The sequence below is a fragment of the Pollicipes pollicipes genome, unplaced genomic scaffold (assembly GCF_011947565.3).
Source record: "Pollicipes pollicipes isolate AB1234 unplaced genomic scaffold, Ppol_2.1 Scaffold_4740;HRSCAF=5597_pilon_pilon_pilon, whole genome shotgun sequence".
NCBI lineage: Eukaryota > Metazoa > Arthropoda > Thecostraca > Pollicipedomorpha > Pollicipedidae > Pollicipes > Pollicipes pollicipes.
In genome coordinates, this window is record NW_023596545.1 from 14,278,572 (window position 1) to 14,300,243 (window position 21,672).

The 21,672-nt window shown below is 51.9% G+C and overlaps 2 protein-coding genes across 2 annotated transcripts; one reads left to right on the forward strand and one right to left on the reverse strand.

Annotated features, from left to right (window-relative positions):
- Positions 1–2,266: 2,266 nt before the first annotated feature.
- On the forward strand, positions 2,267–5,083 carry LOC119099132 (uncharacterized). The gene is made up of 2 exons (XM_037222225.1): positions 2,267–2,493; positions 3,966–5,083. Exons 1-2 carry the CDS (start codon positions 2,471–2,473, stop codon positions 4,504–4,506), a joined length of 564 nt encoding a protein of 187 aa, XP_037078120.1. The 5' UTR covers positions 2,267–2,470; the 3' UTR covers positions 4,507–5,083.
- Positions 5,084–7,819: 2,736 nt separating this feature from the next.
- On the reverse strand, positions 7,820–20,870 carry LOC119099146 (uncharacterized). Its single transcript, XM_037222247.1, has 4 exons — positions 20,842–20,870; positions 17,993–18,227; positions 9,426–9,574; positions 7,820–8,576 (listed from the first exon to the last, which is right to left on the reverse strand). The coding sequence occupies exons 1-4, from the start codon at positions 20,845–20,847 to the stop codon at positions 8,262–8,264; spliced, it is 705 nt and encodes a 234-aa protein (XP_037078142.1). The 5' UTR covers positions 20,848–20,870; the 3' UTR covers positions 7,820–8,261.
- Between the last annotated feature and the right edge of the window lie 802 nt (positions 20,871–21,672).

Consider the following 21,672-nt stretch of genomic DNA (forward strand, 5'->3'; position numbering starts at 1 on the left):
CGGCACCGCACGGCCGGTGTCCGTGGTCAGCAGCTGTAGCGCCGCGCGGCCGGTACCCGTGGTCAGCACCTGCAGCACCGCGCGGCCGGTGCCCGTGGTCAGCACCTGCAGCACCGCACGGCCGGTGTCCGTGGTCAGCAGCTGTAGCGCCGCGCGGCCGGTACCCGTGGTCAGCAGCTGTAGCGCCTCGCGGCCGGTACCCGTGGTCAGCACCTGCAGCACCGCGCGGCCGGTGCCCGTGGTCAGCACCTGCAGCACCACCCGGCCGGTGTCCGTGGTCAGCACCTGCAGCACCGCACGGCCGGTGTCCGTGGTCAGCAGCTGTAGCGCCACCCGGCCGGTGTCCGTGGTCAGCAGCTGCTAGCGCCAGCGCGGCCGAGTCAGATGGAACTATTACGGCCAGCCATCGATGATCACGTGGTGGGACGGGCTCACTGGCATCATCCCGGCCACGAGACAATATCATGGTCACGGTCACGAGACTCCGCCTCGGCGACCGCGCCAGAGACGCCCCAGGTCGCGGTCGCAAGACTTGACTGGCTCATCGCATTTCCTGAAGTATGCCGAAGGCAGCAGACAAAAACTTGTGACAAAGTGAAACAGCAACGTACCAAAGTGGCCAGCATGGGGCGGCCTTAGTGACCGCCCAACACAGTGCACATTTCGTTGCGCAGCGATGTATTGGAATGAAAAGAAAAAAGGAACTGAAAGGTGGCATAGCGTTGTAATCAATTAAATCCCGAGCGCGCCAAAAGTGGAGGCCGGAGGGGGCGTAACTTCCTGGCAGGTAAAACCTGGATTTCAGTCAAGTTAGTAGCTTCTCAGGGGGAATTACCGTGGAGCACACAACTGTCCGTCATCTTGACCAGATAAGGCTTGTCGCCGATGACTTGCTATGTTAAGGTGCGCGTGATTTGGGCTGTCATGTTACTTTACGGTTTCATTTTGCCTTGCATCGTATCGGAAGGCTACGCGATGAAGCTAAGTCTTACAAGGTATGCTAGGTCTTACAAGCTTGTGCGTGTGCATGTGCATGTGCGTGCTCGCGTACGTGCGTGCGTGTGTGGGTGCGTGTGCATGCGTGCGTGGCATCCGCGGCGAGGCGATATGACTGAAGCGGCCAATGAAGTGAGCGATAGATGAGACGCACAGCGCCCAGGGAGTAGCGAGCGGCACGGCACCTCGGACGTTCTGTAGGTGTCGTATTCATTGCAGTCTCACGAGTGCATCCCAGCTATGTCTGGTTTTGGTTGTGGCTGCTTGGCGATGTCACCCCATGAGTCGATGAGCCTGATGCCCAAGCATAATTGCGTACCACGACCCCTTTTTCAGTAGCGGTTAGTTGCGATGGTAGCGCCACCTATACAACTCAGGAACGCCGATGAGTCCGTCATTTACTTAGGTTGCAGCTGATTGTCCTCGCAATCGGCGCTCAGTTCAAATGAAGCGAAAACTTAGGATTAAGTACGGTGAATCGTGCTAACCGCTTATTTTATACTCAGATGTATAAAATAGCATGATGAGTGCGGTTGCGTTTAATGTTTCGTTTATGCAGCAGTATAGCGACACGCCTGCAATGTACAGCTTCAGTCTACAAATGAATGAAAGTCAGGCGGGTGTAGCTTCCCTTCCCGCCACAACTCAGGCATATTTTTGCATGAGTCTTATGTCAGTGTATGAAAAGACACGAAGTAAAGCCACTAAGTCCGTTGTAAAACGCGGTGGTGCAGTGGATCGTGGGGAGGTGTGGCATGAGAACACAGTACAAATGATTTGGCGTCTTTTTGCAACTCAACGTCACATACCAAGGTGCTTAAAAAAGAGTAGAAAGTGTCTAGGTCAGTGTCTATGTCTGCGGCCTCTTGTCGAACCCTGCGGCATCATGAGATTCACCGTGTCCGACCAAGCTCAGCCGAAGTTTCCAAATCCGGGATCCGGAACGGTATGGCCTCCAGGCTGGCCTGGCCTGGCCTCCAGGGTCGTTAGCACCCGCGGGTGGATGACACAGGAACCGGCGACGGCAGAGACGCGAGAATAGTGAGCCTGTCATTACCTGACCTGAGTTAGGTAGCATTTGTCAACGCCAGCATTGATACAATAGCCATTTACTCCAAAGTTAACATGCATAGCTGGGGTGACTAAAACCGACAGAGGAGCGATAATTCCCTTCGGAAGATCACGAGCGAGTCCACGGCCTGCACCTGCAGGGGGAAGGCTGCATGACGTCACGCTTATGTTGAGCGGGCGGGGCGCAAAAATCGCCGTCTTATACGGCCTTGGGTAAACTTCTTGCAGAGGATCGTGGCGATCACCCTGGCGGTGGGTGGCCGTGTGGAGAGTGTTCCGTACATCAGACGCCCCTTGAACGAATTCGTTTTAACCATTGAGCATAACTTTAGATGCATGACCAGCGGCCATGCTTTCGGACGAATAAGTTGGCGCCGCGTGCTGTTAGCGTCTCCTGCTTATCATGGACGACGAAGAGCTTGAAAGGTCAGTAGTTGGTTTGATTTAGTTCCTGGTTTTCCTTCTATTAGTTAAATGGGTGTTTGATGCACGCTGTCAAGCAGTCTTTTTTGTGAGTGTCTGGATATGTGCCAGAATGCAAAAAACGGTATGCAGAACATGTCTGGTCCGTTCAGGCAGGTCAGGTGGGCCAGTGGTCAGCAACATCATAATGCCGATTTAAGCATTTGCACACTGTACATCAGAACACTCGGAATTTGGTGCATTTTTATAAGCAATTCGAGCACTTACAGAGCCATTTTTCGATGACCTGCATAGCTGTAAAGGTCACTTCATGCAGACATGCCAGAAGGCATTATTGTGGCAAAATCAGCTTGAAAATTTAGAGCAATTTGGGCTGGTCTCAGTTTTGCATACATTGGTTTGAGGTTCAGCACACTCTGGTCCAGGATATGTTCTAGAGACATCTAGCATGGCAAGTGGATTCATTGCACCAGGTTGAGCAATCATAGTAATAATTATAACAACATAAAATATTTCACATAGCATATGATCACATATGCAAACCCAATTGATCAGTGGGCATGTGACCAGGCTGGAATGGTTAGTAATGACCAACAACCACATCAAAGATCTGGCATTTGTGTCATGTCTTTGAAAAGAAGATTGGAGCATGGTTGGTAGGTAGGCAGTAGGTATGAATTATGCACAGTAAACCTCACATACACACAGGCCAGACTACCGTCGCTCACCCTTAGCACAGCTGCCACCATCCAAGTGTGGTAAAAACATGTACATGGCCTTTGATTGGTTCTTAGCTACTTGTGCTAATGTTCAAAGTAATGCTGAATTATTTCTGTTTTAGCAGTGAGAAGAAGTTGTGGGAGAATGTTCCATATTTGAGGCTATTGAGGCAAGCACAAGATGTGAAGAAAAACACTCCCTTGCAGCTACTTGTATGCCTTTGATTGAAAACTGCTGTAGGCAATTTGATGTTACTATTGCATTATTGCATTATTAACTTATTATTACCTTGTGCACTTGGGACTCTTCCTTGAAGCAGCAATTTTTTACAGGTTTGCTGGCCATAAACACCACCAAAATTGAGAAGGGGGATTAAATAGCCCTCAGTGCATACTAGCCAATGTCTTAAGTCTTGGCTTGTTTGGTGCCTCAAATTGTTTCACAGCATGCATACTGCATGCTGACGAGGGCAGTTTCTGTATGCTGCCTGTTACCCTACATGATAAAACTGGCATGCCAGGACAGTGCTTATGCACAACATAAACCAGCATGAACTGCAAACAGCAGATTTTTGGTGTAAATCCATGAGGACAATCAAGTGTTCCTCTTTTCTCCCAGAAAATGTGATTGGTTTGACTTGTTGTATATAAAACTTGAAGTACACCAAATTACTGCACATCCATGACTTGGAGCATTCTCAATTCACCCCACTAGCACGCCATCCACCCTTCCCCACCTCTCTTTCTGTCCACCAGGAGGGCGGCTGAGGAGCTGCTGAAGGAGGCGAAGCGTGGAGTGGCACGGGCGGAGATGGCCGGTTCAATGGCATGGCTGCCGGGCACCATCCCCAGCACCGACAAGCGCTTCCTGGCGAACACGCTGCGCCACACGCTCGCCGCCAACCGGCTTCACGGCCGGGGTAGTGCGCTGGCCAGCGCCGCCGCTGTCCCGAACCGCTCGGTGGTGCTGCGGACGGGGGACCGCGCCGCCGGGCGCCGTCAGCGGCCCGAGCATCGGCTGTCCCCCCGGAGCAGCGGCGAGTGCGCCTCGGCACGGGTCCGGTCGGCTGGTGGCGGCGAGGTATCTTTGCCAGCCAAGAGGCGCGGCGTGAGCGCCCCGGAGCCGCCAGCGACGGCTCGAGCAGTTGGCGAGGCCCGCGGGGCGCTGGAGGAGGCGGCGAGTGCATCGCGAGTGGATAAGGGTGGGCGATCGAACTTTGCCAGGGTGGACGTGCGCAGGGGAGAGCGACGGTCTGAGAAACAGGACCTGGAGCGAAACCACAAAAAGAAAAGATGACATCCAGCTGAGGTGGGCTAGAAATTCAGTGATGCACCTTCTTTTGTGCTATTCCTTGCACTTCATCATCTAATTCTCAGAGCGTCATAGAAACTGGCGGCTTTGGTGCTGTCACTGTTGATTTTAAGCGTTCCACAAATATCCTTCATATTCATCGATGTCTTAACTTGCGGTTGTCGGCTGCTAATATCTCAGGAGGTACTGGTTAAAAGGCGCTGTCGAGCAGACATTATGTTGCCGATGTTCGGTGCCTCAAGCAGCGCCAGTGTGGCCATGAGTCTTTTCACGCTCAATATTTTGTTTCGAGCTGTGGTGATGGTCACAAGAGGACTCTCGTGATGATTGGTGACCGTGAGTACTGCTTGGAGCGTCGAATGGTGTCCAGTTGACAGTATAGCCAAGGCTTGTTAGACAGCATCCTTCAACTTTAAATGTTAAAGAATGAGCTTACATCTCATAGCGACTAGATTTTGGAGATCCATACAAACCAGTACGTCAGAAAGGTGGTAAGGGAAAGCACGCGCGTGTTTTGTGTGTTGGTGAAAAAGATGCATTCGAAATACATTATGGTGGAGAAGGTATGTTTCTGCGGAGCTGGTCCGCCACAGGTGCTTCGGTGGCTCGTACTGGTCTGGTCCATCGCAGTGGACTGTCGATTCGCCGCCGACAGCTGTGTGTCAAAATGTGCACCGGGCACCTGGCCTTCAGTCCCCCTGCGCCAGCCTTCCCGGGTCAGATTCCGTGCTTTCGCCGGCTGCCGTTGTGCAGGAGGGGAGGGGTGAGGTCATGTGACCCGGCCCTGCCGTGACGTTCACACCGGGGTAGCGGCCGAGCCTAGACGCCCGCATGACTCGTGAACTGGAACCGAACGCTACGAATTTAGCCCAGGTACCGAGCTACGGCCACGCTGCGCTCGGCCGTTACGAGTTGGCCAGAAAATTAAGTATCTCCGTGAGCGTTACGCCGCGCAATATTGCGGACAGATCATTGGGGAATGTGGAAGTCTTCCGCCGTCCAGTACGGGTTACTCAGGCCTGCTGTCATGCGCGGGCGGGTGTGGAGCGTGCGTCCATTTTCCCGTTCGGCTCGTGGCGACCCTGATTTGATCAGCCGTGTCAGGCAGAAGACCACCCGAAGGCGCGACTCGCGATGCAGTGTATAGCGCCCCCCCCCCCCCCCCCCCCCCCCCAGCTACACCAGACCACCAGTCCCGTCAGAGCGCAGATACCTCAGTCGCCCACCGCAATCAGGGCAAGGTCCGCGTTCTCCACGTGGTTGTCACTCGGCTGTCGGCGCGTACGCGTCTTTCCGTTTCACGTACGGCCGCTGTCGCCGTTTTACAGAGAACCGGATTCGAACTCGAAGCGGACCCATGCAACTCAAAGATCGATCGAGTGGAGCAGTAGACTTTGTTCATAAACTGTATTCGTAAGGTGTACTGTCAATTCGGAAGACCCATGGACCTTAGCTAAGGCCCGGGCTGGAACATAGATGAACGTAGATGAATGTGATGACAGTTGATGCGAGCGGTAGACTCGTCACCCGTTCAAGAAATCCGAGCAAATTTGGCAATTTTTTCTGTGAAGGTTCCAACCATGGTGCAGAGCAGGGACACAGCCAGGATTTTCTCACACCGGGTGTGAGTGTGTGTGTGTGTGTGTGTGGTGGGGGGGGGGGGGGGGGAGTCAACGCTCGGTAAGAATGTTCACGCCGCATAAAAGCCTGTCGGAGCCATTCTTGGCGAAAAAGGCAAATACGGGCCTAACGAGAACCCCGCAGTGGAGATATTGCGTTCCAGTTTCAATAAAACCATATAGGAGCAAAGCACGGTACCTTAAAGTACCAATATGGTGCCACGGAACCATAAGCACACCCCTTAAATCGTGTACATTATATATATATATATATATATATATATATATATATATATATAAACTGCTCCCCCTCCCACCCCACCCCGGTCACCAGGATTATCTCCTGAGGAAGAGACGCCTGGCTGGCCCGTTATTGAGCCCCTTTGCTTGGGGGGGGGCTCAATTTAGCCCTTCCGCTCAGAGATTTCGGAAACCATGACAGCAAGAGACACAAAATTCATAGGGTCGGCTCACCTGTACTGGCCTGCATTACCCTCTGTACCTGCACTATGATAGGTCACGGCCTTGGGGTCTTAAGGCTAAACTCTTGATTGGTGTCGGTGCTCTCAGAACTCACGCAACCACGGTGAATCTAGATACCTGTTCTAAGTAAAATGTCACTGGCGTTCGCTCAAGGTCAGTGGCTTTGCTTGACATTAAAAATTTTGAGGTGACCAGAAACGACGAACTAGCTACTTTATCATTCAAATTAACGTCATGGATTACGCTACCAGAAACTACGAATTAGCTACTTTTTCATGCAAGTTAACGTCATGGATTACGCTACGTCATATGTTTCTGAAAACAATGTTGGCCTGTACGATTTTAGGTCAGTGATCTAGTCAGGCACCTAAAAAGTTAATTAAAGATATCTATTGCTGTCCCTGTCGTGACTAAATTTAATATGAGCACTATAAATAAGAACGTGATTCTCCTTGTATTTTCTAAGCTAACACACAAAGCAGGCTCTCGAACACAAAAGCAAGTTGCTGTTCATTGGAGTTTTCGGGCGCGTCGACTGCAGTGGTCATTTTGTGCCCAACAGAAGCAAGTTAGTGTCGACCTCTGTCTTATCTTCGTATCTGATTCCAAGCCAATGGAATTCACTGTAATTCTGAATTCGCCTGGTGTACTGCCTAAGAAACTATCTCAGAGATGTGTAGCGTCGTCGAACCCTCTGCTATCGCATCAGATTAGACGATACCCTATAAATAGCCTTCACTGACAGCCAATGCCTGACTTTGACCTGCCATAGGTCAACGACCCTTGTGTATAATACAAAGATTTGCTGTTCAGTTGCCTGTAGCTACGCATAGTTTAACGCAGCTGCACCACGCCGTTCGGAAATCATGCTGGAAGAATCTTCGGGGGAGGGGGAAATCGACCCGCACCCAAGTGCGTGATAAAACATGCCCTGATTGCCGGTGCCAAAATTTCTCGTGCTGCTGCCACTGCATTGCTCGCAACCGTGGTGCGGTGCGGACCCTCACGCGACGTGCTCAATGCTTTTACCGGATCGCTGGCTCGTCTCACTGTGACTGCGCCAGGGTCGCCATCGTTGGCTGCTAACCTGTCAACGCTGGCAAGTTCCGTGACCGATCTTCTGTCACGTGGGTCAACTGGCCTGCGCTAGCTGGCTGGTCTGCCAGACATCACATCGAAATTTCGCAGTCGACGCGACGAGACATCACTGCCTCTCCCACTTTATTATGAAGCGGTTTTGCCGCCATGTGTGGGCACGCACGCGCTCCCGACACACAGGTTCCAGGTCACACGTGCTCCTGGCGCACAGGTTCCGGATCACACGCGCTCCTGACGCACAGGCCGCGGGCCCACACGCGCTCCTGACGCACAGGCTGCGGGCCCACACGCGCTCCTGACGTACAGGTTCTGGGCTCACACGCGCTCCTGATGCACAGGTTGCGGGTTCACGGTTCGAGGCCCCTCTCCTCTTCAGGCGTACGGAGTGACGACGACTATGAACTGCCTAGACCATACCATTGTACAAACATATGAACCTAAGGTTCTCTTTCCAGCGCGCGCACTCACCTGAACCGGGTCTTCTGTGGGTGAGGCTGTGCTATGAATTGGCGCCCGTTAAAGGCCCGTTTAGTTTATCATTTACAGTGGGGGGTCCGTTGAGTAGTCCGTTGTGACGTCCGTTGCGGTGTCCGTTGCGGTGTCCGTTGCGGTGTCCGTTGCGGTGTCCGTTGTGGAGTCCGTTGAGGAGTCCGTTGAGGAGTCCGTTGAGGAGTCCGTTGAGGAATCCGTTGAGGAGTCAGTTGAGGAGTCCGTTGAACCCGTTGAAGAGCCCGTTGTGGAGTCCGGCGTACCGTCGTCGCAGGGCGGCGGCGGCCCACACGCGCAATTCTCGTTAAACTTGTACACAGCGTCGCCGCCGATCTGGTACTCCCAGCAGCAGAGCCGACCAAAATACTGACGAGACGACACAATCGTATTGACATTAGGCAACCAGAAATGACCCAGAGGCGCGGTCCGTGGATGACCAGAGTCTGAAATACTGTGGATGGATGGTCAAGGGCCAATGTTTCGATGAGCTTTGACCTTAGACCCTGCAATTTGCGAGTAAAATGTCGACCTACCGCTTTTGTACACACTGCGCATGACTACTGTCGTATATTTGAAAACAGTATCCCGAGAGGGGCTTGGCTCGTACGAAACGCGCTGATTTTCTATGCTTTAACAACAAGATGAGCAGGCGGCATCTATCAAGTGGGCAGGAAGAATTGTGAAAAAACGGAAACATGTGATCAGGCGTTGTTTGTTTTTTATATCCGTCCCAGAAAAGTCCCCGTATCGCCGACATCGACATCACTGGCGTATCGCCGACGACTCCCTAAAGCAAGCTCGCTGGCTGATTCAGCCATTTGAAGCTGGAGACCCACATCAGGACCGTTTCTGCTCTAGGGGGTCAACCCCTCAGCGATGTCCAGGGGGCCAGCCCATCAGCGATGTCCAGAGGGTCAGCCCATCAGGGATGTCCAGGGGGTCAACCCCCCAGCGATGTCCAGAGGGTCAGCCCGTTATCGATGTCCAGAGGGTCAGCCCGCCATCGATGTCCAGGGGGTCTGCCCGCCATCGATGTCCAGGGGGTCTGCCCGTCATCGATATCCAGAGGGTCAGACCATCAGGGATGTCCAGAGGGTCAGCCCGTTATCGATGTCCAGAGGGTCAACCCGCCATCGATGTACGGAGGGTTAGCTCATCAGCGATTGTCAGAGCGCGGCCGGCACGCAGTACCCAGCGACCGGCGACGCGACTCACGTGGCTGCCGCTGTCGTGACAGTTGCTGACGCGGTACGTGGCGTACACGTGTACCGTGGGCGTGGTGTCGGCCGTGATGTTGGTGCGTGCGGTGTTACAGGCCGTCACGCCGGCGGCACCCGTCAGCGGCGACACGTTACCGGACCCGCCTGACAGCCAACGGTGGTTAGACGCCACACGCCTTCCTGCCAGCCAACGGTGGCTAAACGCCTCACACCTGCCTAACAGCCAACGGTGGTTGGACGCCACGCGCCTGCCTGCCAGCCAACGGCGGTGAGACGCCACACACCTGCCTGCCAGCCAACGGTGGTTAGACGCCACACGCCCGCCTGCCGTCCAACGGTGGTTGGACGCCACGCGCCTGCCTGCCAGCCAACGACAGTTAGACGCCACACACCTGCCTGCCAGCCAACGGTGGTTAGACGCCACACGCCCGCCTGCCGTCCAACGGTGGTTGGACGCCACGTGCCTGCCTGCCAGCCAACGACAGTTAGACGCCACACACCTGCCTGCCAGCCAACGGTGGTTAGACGCCACACGTTCGCCTGCCAGCCAACGATGGTTAGACGTCACACGCCCTCCTGCCAGCCAACGGTGGCTAAACGCCACACACCTTCTTGCCAGCAAACGGCGGTTAGACGCCACACCCCCGCCTGCCAGCCAACGGCGGAACGCCTTCAAGCCAAACGCAGAACGAAGTCGCTCGCTGGTTTACGTTGAGCCTTTACAGCCTGGAAAATTTCCCATGTAAACGATTGCGTTCGTTCCAGATTTGACGGCAAGTGTTTCGTAGAAGTCAAAGGATAAAATAAAGCCGTTCAGTGATTTGATTGTAATAAATTCAATCATTTAAATTTGATTAACCGTCAAAACGCGGCTACGCGGCCGGAAACATATGGTTCCCAACTTATATTTACGGCTGCTTCTCAGTCGACAGGCTGCTGAAATATTGAAATTTTCCTTGTCGGTGTAGTATTTATAATGGTCCATGTACACGAATAGTCTTATCACTGAAACATGTCCGGGAAAACCGTACCACAGGCACCATTCCGGAAATCCCAACTATGTCTTCCGGAATAGACAAAGATGTTCATTGTTTTCAAGCAGACAATCTAATCTCGGAAACATTCAGCGGTCTTCACAAAGACAAATAGTCATGTTGGGTTTGCACACTGATCATATAGGCCCTGGCCAGACACATCCGTGAAGGTAGCGATTTACTTAGCGACAAGGCCGGGTCCAGTACAAAACACGTTAGATGGTGTATTACGGATCTCAAACATCACTTACGACTGCTGTTTTTTCAATTTCTTGTGCCACCCAAGATCAAATTCAAACCCAAATGAGGGAAAAATTCACATAACCCAATAGTTGCCGGTCAATTCCGGATTTTTAAAATCATGATTTGTTCACGAATAAACTAACCTCTGTAAAAAGTCCTGCCGTCTCGTTTAAGCTGCAAGGTATAATTCAAAGGCCAATGAGCGGAAACTAGATACTGTGCAAAAGCAGAGCCACCGTGTCATTCAAAAGCTGCCAGCGTAATTTTAACTGTATAGCATGCATTTAAGTATTGGACTGACTGGAGGTGTAGGGGAGCCCCGGTGGCAGCACCGGCCCTCAAATGCCAGTCCACTCTCGTCCAGAGGCCCCTTGGCGCCGATCGTGGGCCCTGAGTCGACAAGGGTCTCTTTGTGGTTCAGGCACCACCAGTACCGAACAGTCGGCCCCGGGTCGGTCTGCGTCTTGGCGACCCATTTGCCAAGTAAGGACGACACCGGATCCCGATATTTGCGTTGGTCGGGACCTGAAACAATGAGGAGCGCCTGTGTCCTTCAAGGCCCACGGTGCCTGACAGGGATTCCTGTGTCTGCAAGATGCCTAAAGTCAATCAATAGAACATTTGCTGAACAGGGACATGGACTGGACCCCAAATGCCAGAGGGCCTATAGCGTTGGTCATGGTCCACTAACAATGAAAAGGGATATAAGGACTCACAGTAAAGGTTAACAATGAGACGATGGAGAAGCGCTACGTCAGCCAGGACCCCAGGACCGAATCAATGACCTTTACTCTACTTCAGCCAGATAATCTGCTGAAGTCGAGCTGAAGTCCCCGCCGATTATTGGACCCCTTGCGACGATGAGGGAGCTTTCAATGAAGGCTCCAGCATTGTTACGGCGCCAACTTCCCGGATCACAAGGCCACGGCGCCAGGAAAGAAACCAGTTTATGATGCATCCCTAAAAGAGTCTCCGGATCAACCACGAATCCAGCCCCCGTGTCGACAGAATGGTTGTCGACCTCTGTAGGCACCGCTCGCTGGGATGGAATACCCCCAAACCCCTGACCGGGAGAGATAGTCCCCCGCAATGTTCTACCCTGGGAAAGGCCAGGGACAGGGGCGGCCCAGTTGGGGGGGGGGGGGGGGGGACGCGGGCCATGGCCTCTCTTGGGTCCCGAAGGGGCCCATTGGTTCTGAGTGGCCAATAGCCGCCGAACAGGTGCATTTTTTTAACACAAAACGCGACAAAACTGGATATCTCTGGACTTTTAGGCGACCAAGAACAGTTGAAAGCAAAAGCAAAAGACCCATGAGAAGTCAAAGAAAAAAGGAGCATTCCACGTTGCAACTGATTTCTTTGCATTAGCTCGGAGGGTCCTATGCTCTTGTTGGGACCCTTCCTGTTAGCGTGCCGGGGCACTCCTGTCAATCACAGGCTCTTCCACGGATTCTTTCTATATGCCAGAAAGGCTCTGTGGGCTATAATAGCCGGGTTGCCACATCTTAAACTGCCGGGGTATTGGCGGTTGCTCAGGGATCTTTACGTGGGTCTCGGTTGACCTAACGGCATGCTCGCGATATGCTCATGGGCCTTCTGCATTGGTCTAGGGCGCCTCTAATTCTCTACCACTCGCTTAGGGCCTTACGCTTTTGTCGGGGGTCCATCTAATGGCCTGCTTGGGCGCACTCAGTCGTTCGGGGACCCTTCACACTGGGTCTCGGGTACTTCATTTTTTCAGGTTCATCACGCTGCCTAGAGGCATTGCGCTGTTGGTTGCATGGCCCTATGCGTTTACCTGTCGGGTCAAGCTGATCGCTAAGGAGCTCTCCCCGTTGCCCTTGATGTCTTTGCATTTTTTCGTTGTTCCTAACGTGCTGTTGGGACGGTATTTGCCTCTATGCCTGGGCACTGTTGATCGGGCAGGTTTTCCTCCACGTATTCTTTCCTTCTCACGAAAGGCGCTATGTGTTTTTTTTCCTGGGCCCCGCATGCCAGGGTACACTCAGCTGCTCAGGGGCCATTCATATAAGTCTCGGTTTTTTCGACTTGCTTGGAGGGCCTTGTGCTGTTGCTGGGGCTCTTATATGGCAAGACACAGAAACGCTCTTTGCTCAGGGGTTCCTACTTTGATCGAGGGCTCTTTCCCTTTGATCTCATTTGCCGAAGGCTCGCCACTCCTATCGAGGATCTTTGTGTTAGTCTGCCCATGCACTCTTGATCGCACAAGGGTATCTGCATATTGTGTCATGTGCAAAATATGTTTAATCGCACAAATATGCTATTAAATTCATGGCCTCGGATAACGCTCCTCTGCTCGGAGCGTCCTGTGCTCTGGTCGGGACCTTATATATAGGCCTGCCAAGGCACCACCGATTGTTTAGGGGCCTACCACGTTGGTCTTGGGTTCTTTTTGCTTGCTCTGAGGACCCTATACTTGTTGACGGGAGCCTCTTTGTTGGCCTTCCGCGGCACCCATGATGGCTCAGGTTCCGTCCCTATTGGCCATCGTGCCCTAACTTTAGAGCAGCAGTCGGATATGCACCGATGAATTGTATACGCGCAATTGCCGAACACAATTTTACTTGCCGCCGACGCTGCATGTGTCATTTCCCTTGGCTGTTGAGTGTGTGACACTTATGATACTGGCGCATCACGCTCTCAGCATATTTTGAATGGTAGGATGTGTTGTACTCCCTTATAAGAAAGGAGAAATTATGCGTTAGTCACCAGCCATCAACTGATTACATCGCCCAGCCGGCTAGCCGTAAATAAGCCAGGAATCAAGTCCATTCTTCGTTTCTATGGCTGTTATCAGCCAACGCAAGTTTGTTTCGCTTGTTGTTCCGAAACACTTGGCCTCAAAATCACAGGATACAGCATGATCAGTAGAAAATGAGTGACCTATATGTATATGCATGTGTAACACGCCTAGTTTTATAGGGCTAAGCACAGTAAGATAGGTTTCCATATTGATTAAACGAACAAATTAATAAACGTGCATATATATATACATACAATAGTTATCTAAAGATCTAAATATACCTTTATTTTCCCATGGGCTTACTGAATACTTGAATCCTTCTTGTCTTTATGTATATATGTATGTGTATATACATGCTACATTCGACTTGTCTTAGAATGCAATGAACGGAGTGCAACATTTTTTAGGAGGGTCTCAAATTCTAGGGGCCCACAATGCTGCGTATCCCCCTTGACGAAATCCTGGATCCACCCCCGGGAAGGGGTCTTCTCAGCTTTCAATAGAGCGCATCGTATTATGGCACAAAAGTGAAAAGTATAACTCGTGTTTTCCTTAGAGCGAGCGTAATAACGCAAATCAGCTAGTAAACCGAATGATCCGAAACGGTTTTGAGCCTACGCACTCGAAATCTCAGGAGGAGTACACTGTTGGACGGGCTTTCAGTGTACGCCAAACCATTACGATTGACTCCAGGCGATGACCGGCGTGAAATAACTGCTTTCGGAATCAGGTCACACCGTTCAAATACTAGACTGGGGCGCTCGTATGAATTGAAGGGTACCCTCTGAGGAGCGGCATGAACAGTACATATTTATATTTACTTTTCCACTTTCACCACCAGCTTCCATCACCAGATCACAGTGCTGTGGATGCTAATAATTTCTGCAAATGCTAGATCCGTTCCTATTATCAATACAAAGATTGCACAGGTGAAGCAAACACCGGAACCGCGCTTTGAACACTTTTACCGATGCCCTAATACATTCAAATGTAGTTTTTTTTTTAGATGTATCACAGGTTTTGTATATCCGTTGGCGTCACCTAGTGCTAACTCGCGCTCGGGTGGAGGAAGAGGGGGGGGGGTTAATTTGACACGCTTTATGTTTTTTTCCAGACTTAGTTTCGAAGGGGGTGGTTTCGCAGCCTTTGGAATGCATAGCCGCGCCAGAATTTGCATAGCTATAGGCAATTAAATAGCGAATCTCTTGATATAAAGATGATGTGTCTTTCAAGATCGCTGACTTATGGCAGGCCGAAGCCAGGCCGTGGCTGTTCGCGAAAACCATTTCTAGCGGATCATTCAATCTGCTACGATAACGGAGTGTTGTACAATATCAAGATCTCCGAAATAGTTTCATAGACATTGCAAGAAAATCGATTTTATGATTAAAACAATTTCTAGTGACCTCGGGTCACGTAGCGGCGTAAAACCGAGGTCAAAACTAACCGGCTTTCGTATTAGAGGACTGGCTCTATGAAGTAGTTTCTGGTACTTACTTCAAATATATTAACAACAGGAAACACGAAAAAATGTTCCACGGACTTCTCAAGTTTTAGTAAAAGACATCGACCTAAAATGACCCAGGTTGATGTTTGTTTTTGGGAAGATACCATCTAGCGTGGTCCATAACGCTTATTCAAATGACAAAACAATAGCAGCCTCGTGTTTTTTGTTTGTCCCCTTGACTTTCTAAAGACTTAACAATAAATAAACAATGCCACTTGATCAACAATGAAAAATAAACAATGTCACTAAGCTCAAGGTCACTTTAAACACCAAGCTAGAGTTTGACCTTGGTTTGGGAAGTGAGCTCACATACAGGCGAACCCACCCTCTAAATTTGGTGTATTCATCTCTTAGGTGGTCAAATTGGGCTCCTTCACCTGACCGACGGGTATTTAACCGGCCACCCAGGAACGCGTCAGCCACGGGTTAACACCGCGCAACTTGCAGAGACTACAGACGAGCAACGGTTTTTGTTTCTAAGACTTGCGAGTGCACGTGTTCATAACTGTCTTTTTGGTCACTAATCCTGAATGTAGAATGAACATCCCTGGACGATCATGGGTTGACCAAGCTGATGCAAAATTTTGACTCAATTTGAATCTGCATTGTGTTCCCACGCGGTCCTCAATATCTCTCCAGAGCCCATGAAAGTTCCGGTGAGGCCCCCGAGTGCTATCGGCTTGGGAAGAGTCCAATGAGCCATCATAAAATGAACAGCGTCGGCGTTGTATACCATGCAGCGATGTAACATTCGGCCTCAACAGTTTATTGACTTCAAATGACAAAACAGCCATCTTTCGGTGGCTTCTGGTTTCTGCTTAGAAGTGAAAACAGGATAATAAAAGGTAGAAAATCGTGTCCCCAAAATGTCAGTGCGCCATATCTGACTATTTCTTGAGGTGCCACTGCAAGTGTTTCGGCACTTGCAGTGGCAGCAATCATCGTTTACTGATAGCCTTTAAAATGCACAGCATCACTCCCGCCGCAGTGGAAATTTGGAGAGCCAATGTTTAGTAGCTGAACAATGCTTTTGAACAATTGTCTTGTAATCATGTCGCAAGCTATTTACAGAAAAATGCCTAAAAGTATGCTTCCTGGTCATTTACATGCTATTTACTCGGCGTACGTCTGTTCGCCTATCGGTTCCATTTGGCGTTGTGTTGAGCCAGAGCCGAATGGCGGGTTACTGAATGGTAAAATTTCGCCACTATGCGCGAGCGCACGAGGGTATTTGTCATGTGTAGCTCCCGAGCCGCAGCGGTCCGGGGTTCAGGTGTGGCGCGCGCCGACGCACGGTCTAAACTAATGATGGTCGGGCAAGCTGAAATGCCAACATTTCGATTAAACTACCGAATACAACACGCTGCTATCGGAACTGTGGGCATGTCCTTGGGCGAAATTTACACCGACGCATACGCATGTTCATTGTCCATATTTGTTACTGTCCCGTCCGAACATAAAATGTTGCAATGCCACATGTCCTGTCATGTCAGAACGTCACCAGCTGATCGCTTGCAGTCGCTGCCGATGGTTGTTTTAAGTAAAATGACTTACCACTCCCGGCGCATGCGCTGGACGTTACTGGCGACCCGTACTGGTAACCCTCATTTTATTCATTCGTTGCGGTGGAAAAGGGTGAGCCATAATGACAATCGAATACCCTTCTCGAGCCTGTTCACTGACGATTGAATGCCCTTCTCGAGCCTGTTGCTTTGACAAAATGTCAAAGAACACACGTATGGAATGAAGAATAGTTTACAACGGGTGCGATGAGTAGGCCCAAGAGATGTAGCAATTTTTTCTCTCGCAAGGCCGACTGAGACACCGAACCAGCACTCCCAATGGCTTTGCGAGTTGTGTTGTGGGGTCACCGCAGAGTCTAACATAAAAACATTGCAACTTTAAAAAGGGACTGCGGCGAAATCTGGCGTTTGCAATGGCAAGACCATTTGCTAAGTTTTGGCATACGAAACAACACTCCAACTGCAGCGGAAATCTAGAGAGCCAGATCTGGAAGCTGAACAATCGTCGGTCTTGCATAAGTAAACAGATCGTGGGCTTCTTCCAGCCGAGTGCCTCGACTGATAAGCCCAGTTCATTTTTCTTCGCGGCGTTGGCGTGCCTCTCCAACATCGACGCATGACCACATGTCATTCCAAATCAGCAAGCGCTGTTACAACGCTGCAACTCGGGCTACAGCTAACACCATCCCTGCTTGCCTTTTTCCCCATTTCCCATCAAACACATACGTTCTTGGTGGTCAGCATATCACACCCGGTTCCCGTCATGTGTCTTTCATAAACGCCATTGCTTTGGAATGCCTTTTCAAGGAGTAAGCTCCGTCGCTTAAGAAGGCCACGCACGGAAGTACAAACATTCACATACTTTCACCATACCCTGCATTTTAACTGCATATGCTGCAAATGGAAAAAGAAATGGAATGCACAGATGTGAACAATCTTCGACCCATTAGCGGTTACCTATGAAACTGAAAGGTCACATGAGTGACGCGGTACGCCATGGTGGCAAGGTCACCATTTAGATGATGCGTTATGTAAGACGCGGAGACCGCTGATCTCCGTGCGACAACTATGACATATTTACATGACATTGTCCACTCGCAAAAATATGTACAATATCTTCGAGATGCCTTCCTAGATAAGAACGCCAGGTGAGCACCACTGCGTGCACTTGTTCCTGTAGAAGCTGAACAAAGCGTGTTGAGAAAGGTAGTTTACAGAGGGGACCAGTTCAAGAATGCGGCCAAATCCGATCAGGTAACTGAGCCGGACAAACCCTTCCACGTCGAGATAACAGGCACAGCGTTAACTGGTTTGTTCTGGATGAAGTCTGGGCCGAGACGTTTTCGCTCCCAAGCACAAACGTTGAGTGCAGACACTGCTGCTGCACGCACGACGAAGCGTGTTCGGGCGGCCTCAGCCTGTCCGGGGTGCCGGGCACGGCGGGTATAGGGCGCGGCGACATGGCACCGCACGCCCAGGCCAATTGCTCACCATTGAGGAGTCGGGCACGCGCCGCGTTATAGCACGCGGAGCGGCACCAGAGGCGGGCCCGCCGGCAGGTGACGATGTAGCCCGTCAGCACGGGGTCCTCCACGTCCAGCAGGAGGGTGGAAAAGGTCAGCGGGCCCAGGCGCATCTCGCAGAAGCAGGTCCTCCTACTGGCGTCGGCGGTCCGCGCCGCAGCCGCCCACAGCGCGGCAGCCAACCAGCATGCGACCAGAATGCCCTGCGGAGACCGGGGAGCCGACGGATGAGACCCTGTTGCGGCCAGAGCCCCCTGTACAGACCGGGGAGCTGACGGATGAGATCCTGTGGCGATCAGAGCGCCCTGTACAGACCGGGGAGCCGACGGATGAGATCCTGTGGCCATCAGAGCGCCCTGTACAGACCGGGGAGCTGACGGATGAGATCCTGTGGCCATCAGAGCGCCCTGTACAGACCGGGGAGCCGACGGATGAGATCCTGTGGCGATCAGAGCGCCCTGTACAGACCGGGGAGCCGACGGATGAGATCCTGTGGCCATCAGAGCGCCCTGTACAGACCGGGGAGCCGACGGATGAGATCCTGTGGCCATCAGAGCGCCCTGTACAGACCGGGGAGCTGACGGATGAGATCCTGTGGCCATCAGAGCGCCCTGTACAGACCGGGGAGCCGACGGATGAGATCCTGTGGCGACCAGAGCGCCCTGTACAGACCGGGGAGCCTACGGATGAGATCCTGTGGCGACCAGAGCGCCCTGTACAGACCGGGGAGCCTACGGATGAGATCCTGTGGCGACCAGAGCGCCCTGTACAGACCGGGAAGCCTACGGATGAGATCCTGTGGCGACCAGAGCGCCCTGTACAGACCGGGGAGCTGACGGATGAGATCCTGTGGCCATCAGAGCGCCCTGTACAGACCGGGGAGCTGACGGATGAGATCCTGTGGCCATCAGAGCGCCCTGTACAGACCGGGGAGCTGACGGATGAGATCCTGTGGCGACCAGAGCGCCCTGTACAGACCGGGGAGCCTACGGATGAGATCCTGTGGCGACCAGAGCGCCCTGTACAGACCGGGGAGCCTACGGATGAGATCCTGTGGCGACCAGAGCGCCCTGTACAGACCGGGGAGCCTACGGATGAGATCCTGTTGCGGCCAGAGCCCCCTGTACAGACCGGGGAGCCGACGGATGAGACCATGTGGCGACCAGAGCGCCCTGTACAGACCGGGGAGCCGACGGATGAGATCCTGTGGCGACCAGAGCGCCCTGTACAGACCGGGGAGCCTACGGATGAGATCCTGTGGCGACCAGAGCGCCCTGCGGAGACCGGGGAGCCGACAGGTGAGACCCCATCAGAGTGCCCTCCGGATGCCGGGAGCTGACGGATGAGATCCTATTGCGATCAGAGTGCCCCGGATGGAGGGGATCAGATCTTTGAACGTCGGATAAGACCTTTTCGTGATCAGAATGCCCTGTGGAGACCGGGTCCGACGGGTGAGATCCTACTGCGACTCGAACGAACCGCGGATATTGGGCCCAGACAGGTGGGATCCCAATGCCGGATGTCGGCCAGTGAAGGAGCTGGCGAAAACTCCGCGTGCGGAGTGTGGCATCCTTTGGGATTGTGAATGAGTGTTGGAGGCGACCCACGTTCCAATTCAATCGTTCTATCCTCTTAAGATAAATTTCTGACTCCTGACCCCGTTCTCCATTGACTAACGCTATCCGTAGGTTGCAGTCGATGACGTCACAGGGAAGCGCGCTACAACAGTTCCTGCACCTCGAGTAAAGTCACTTGTGACGTAAGTACTTGTGACGTCATAGATAGTGATCTCAAGAGCCCAGTTCATCACTGAGTTACGTTCAGAGCTCCGCCCACCTAGGTGACGTCATAAATGCACGCCAATGGGAAGCTCCTTAAGCTCCAAATTCGAGCATAAGTAGAATCAGCTGATCAAAACCCCTGAAGGCATAGAGGGCGCAGGAATGGCGCACTTTAATCTTGTTCTATTAACAGCCATTGGCAAGGGGTCTGTCGCTAAAAACATCATTATCAATCACACTTTACACAAGAGACCGAAACCTGTCTGTTTGCCGGACATACAAGACCGTCTACAGGCTTCTATTACCTTATAAAGATCGGGGCTAAGGTAGATATGTACATACTCCGCGAATGGGGAACTGGACCGTGGGTCATGCTGCCCTGATTACGGAACGCCTTCGCCTTTAACCCGGACCATTCTGCTTCAACTTCAAATTTAACCTGCTGCCACATTTTGCCGCCAGCATCACATGTCTGAGCTCTCTAGCACTACTATAGGCCCGGGTAGTCGCCCTGGCACCGATCAAAGCTGGAGACGCCAACTTTGTATGGGGTTTCATGAAACATGAAACATCATACAATTGAGGTCAACTTCTGCAAAAATTTGTGCTGGCTGTCCCCTGTGGTGGAGGCAATTAGCCAAATTGAAAACGCTATCATGCATGCCCTCGATCAACGTACGCAAAAAGGCGTTCGCAAAACTTGTCGCCATAGATCAAGTGCAATTCCTAGGCTAAAGGTTCCGCTGTTTTTCTCGTAATTTTAACGACTTATTTGCGACTTCGGCCAAATGTGGATGGAATGAAAACAAAACGGAGGGAGGGCACGGGTAGATCCACTTCAAAGAAATAAAAAGCCTCACTGCCACCGGCAGGCAATTAAACGGTCCAGCTTCCGCAACGATCCATTACTTTCAAACGCTAAACGGCTTTGTAACCCGCCATCATTCCCGCAGCAAACTTTAAGTCAACACCATCCGCGTCAGCCTGGTCTGAGTGAGTGGGCGGCGCTCAGTGCGTTCGCACATCGTTCGCTCACCTTCATCGCGCCCCAGCCTCCGCTGTGACGATCGCACTACCAGTGCGGGCGCCCCGGGCCCGCCGGTCGGCCGCCTGATCGGCGGCTGCCCCGGGCACGTCACGTGACTGCTAGGGCAGGGGCGCGCTTAGCCGGGTCCGTAAGGGGTGTAAGTACTCGGCTGAGGCACGTGTCTTTTAATTTTCACAAAGGTCGAATTTTTCCCTCCAATTTTTCCAAAGTACACATGCTTCTTATTGAAAATGCCACTCTCTGATCGGGTTGTTCCCCCGATTGCAGTATGGCCCTCTATTCCTGATATGTCCCCGCCAAACTCTGGGACGTGGTTTACGTGTCGGGATGACGTTGCTTGAGGCATGGGCAAAATGGCAAAGACCATAGGTGATGCTATAGGACACTAACACATTGTCTTACATCTAGTGAATGCGTGGAATATTTTCTGGGGATGCAGTCCAACGAGACATGAGCGTGTAGGCTAAAACTTAATTTGCTTTTCACGCGGTGAGTTTTATCTCAAGGCCCGGTGCAGGCAAATTTGGCCCTCCTAATGACTTGCCGTTTATCCAAACAATCATTACGGGCAAGTTCTCAAACGATGGCTTTTAGTCAGCATTACCTTTTTATTTGAGCAAAATAGTGCAAGGCATGAATGGCGGAATCCAGAGCACAAATCTCAACTGTTTGCCTAAGGTGAATCTAGATCCCTTGCATTCCTTTTCATTTTAATGCGGTGACTGTGAAAAGCCCAACGGCAGCGAAGATCCATGTTGAGGTCGATGAAACCCTCCTCTATTGCTGCCTAGAAAATTCCATTCAAGTAAAAGCTCAACC

What these genes read in the sequence shown, in the direction of transcription:
- LOC119099146 (XM_037222247.1), bottom strand. An exon ending in GCGTGCCCGACTCCTCAATG is followed by an intron (nt 9,575 to 17,992) that starts GTGAGCAATTGG and finishes GTTGGCTGTCAG; the next exon opens with GCGGGTCCGGTAACGTGTCG. An exon ending in GTCACGACAGCGGCAGCCAC is followed by an intron (nt 8,577 to 9,425) that starts GTGAGTCGCGTC and finishes TCGTCTCGTCAG; the next exon opens with TATTTTGGTCGGCTCTGCTG.
- LOC119099132 (XM_037222225.1), top strand. Translation starts at nt 2,471, where the DNA reads ATGGACGACGAAGAGCTTGAAAG. An exon ending in GACGACGAAGAGCTTGAAAG is followed by an intron (nt 2,494 to 3,965) that starts GTCAGTAGTTGG and finishes TCTGTCCACCAG; the next exon opens with GAGGGCGGCTGAGGAGCTGC.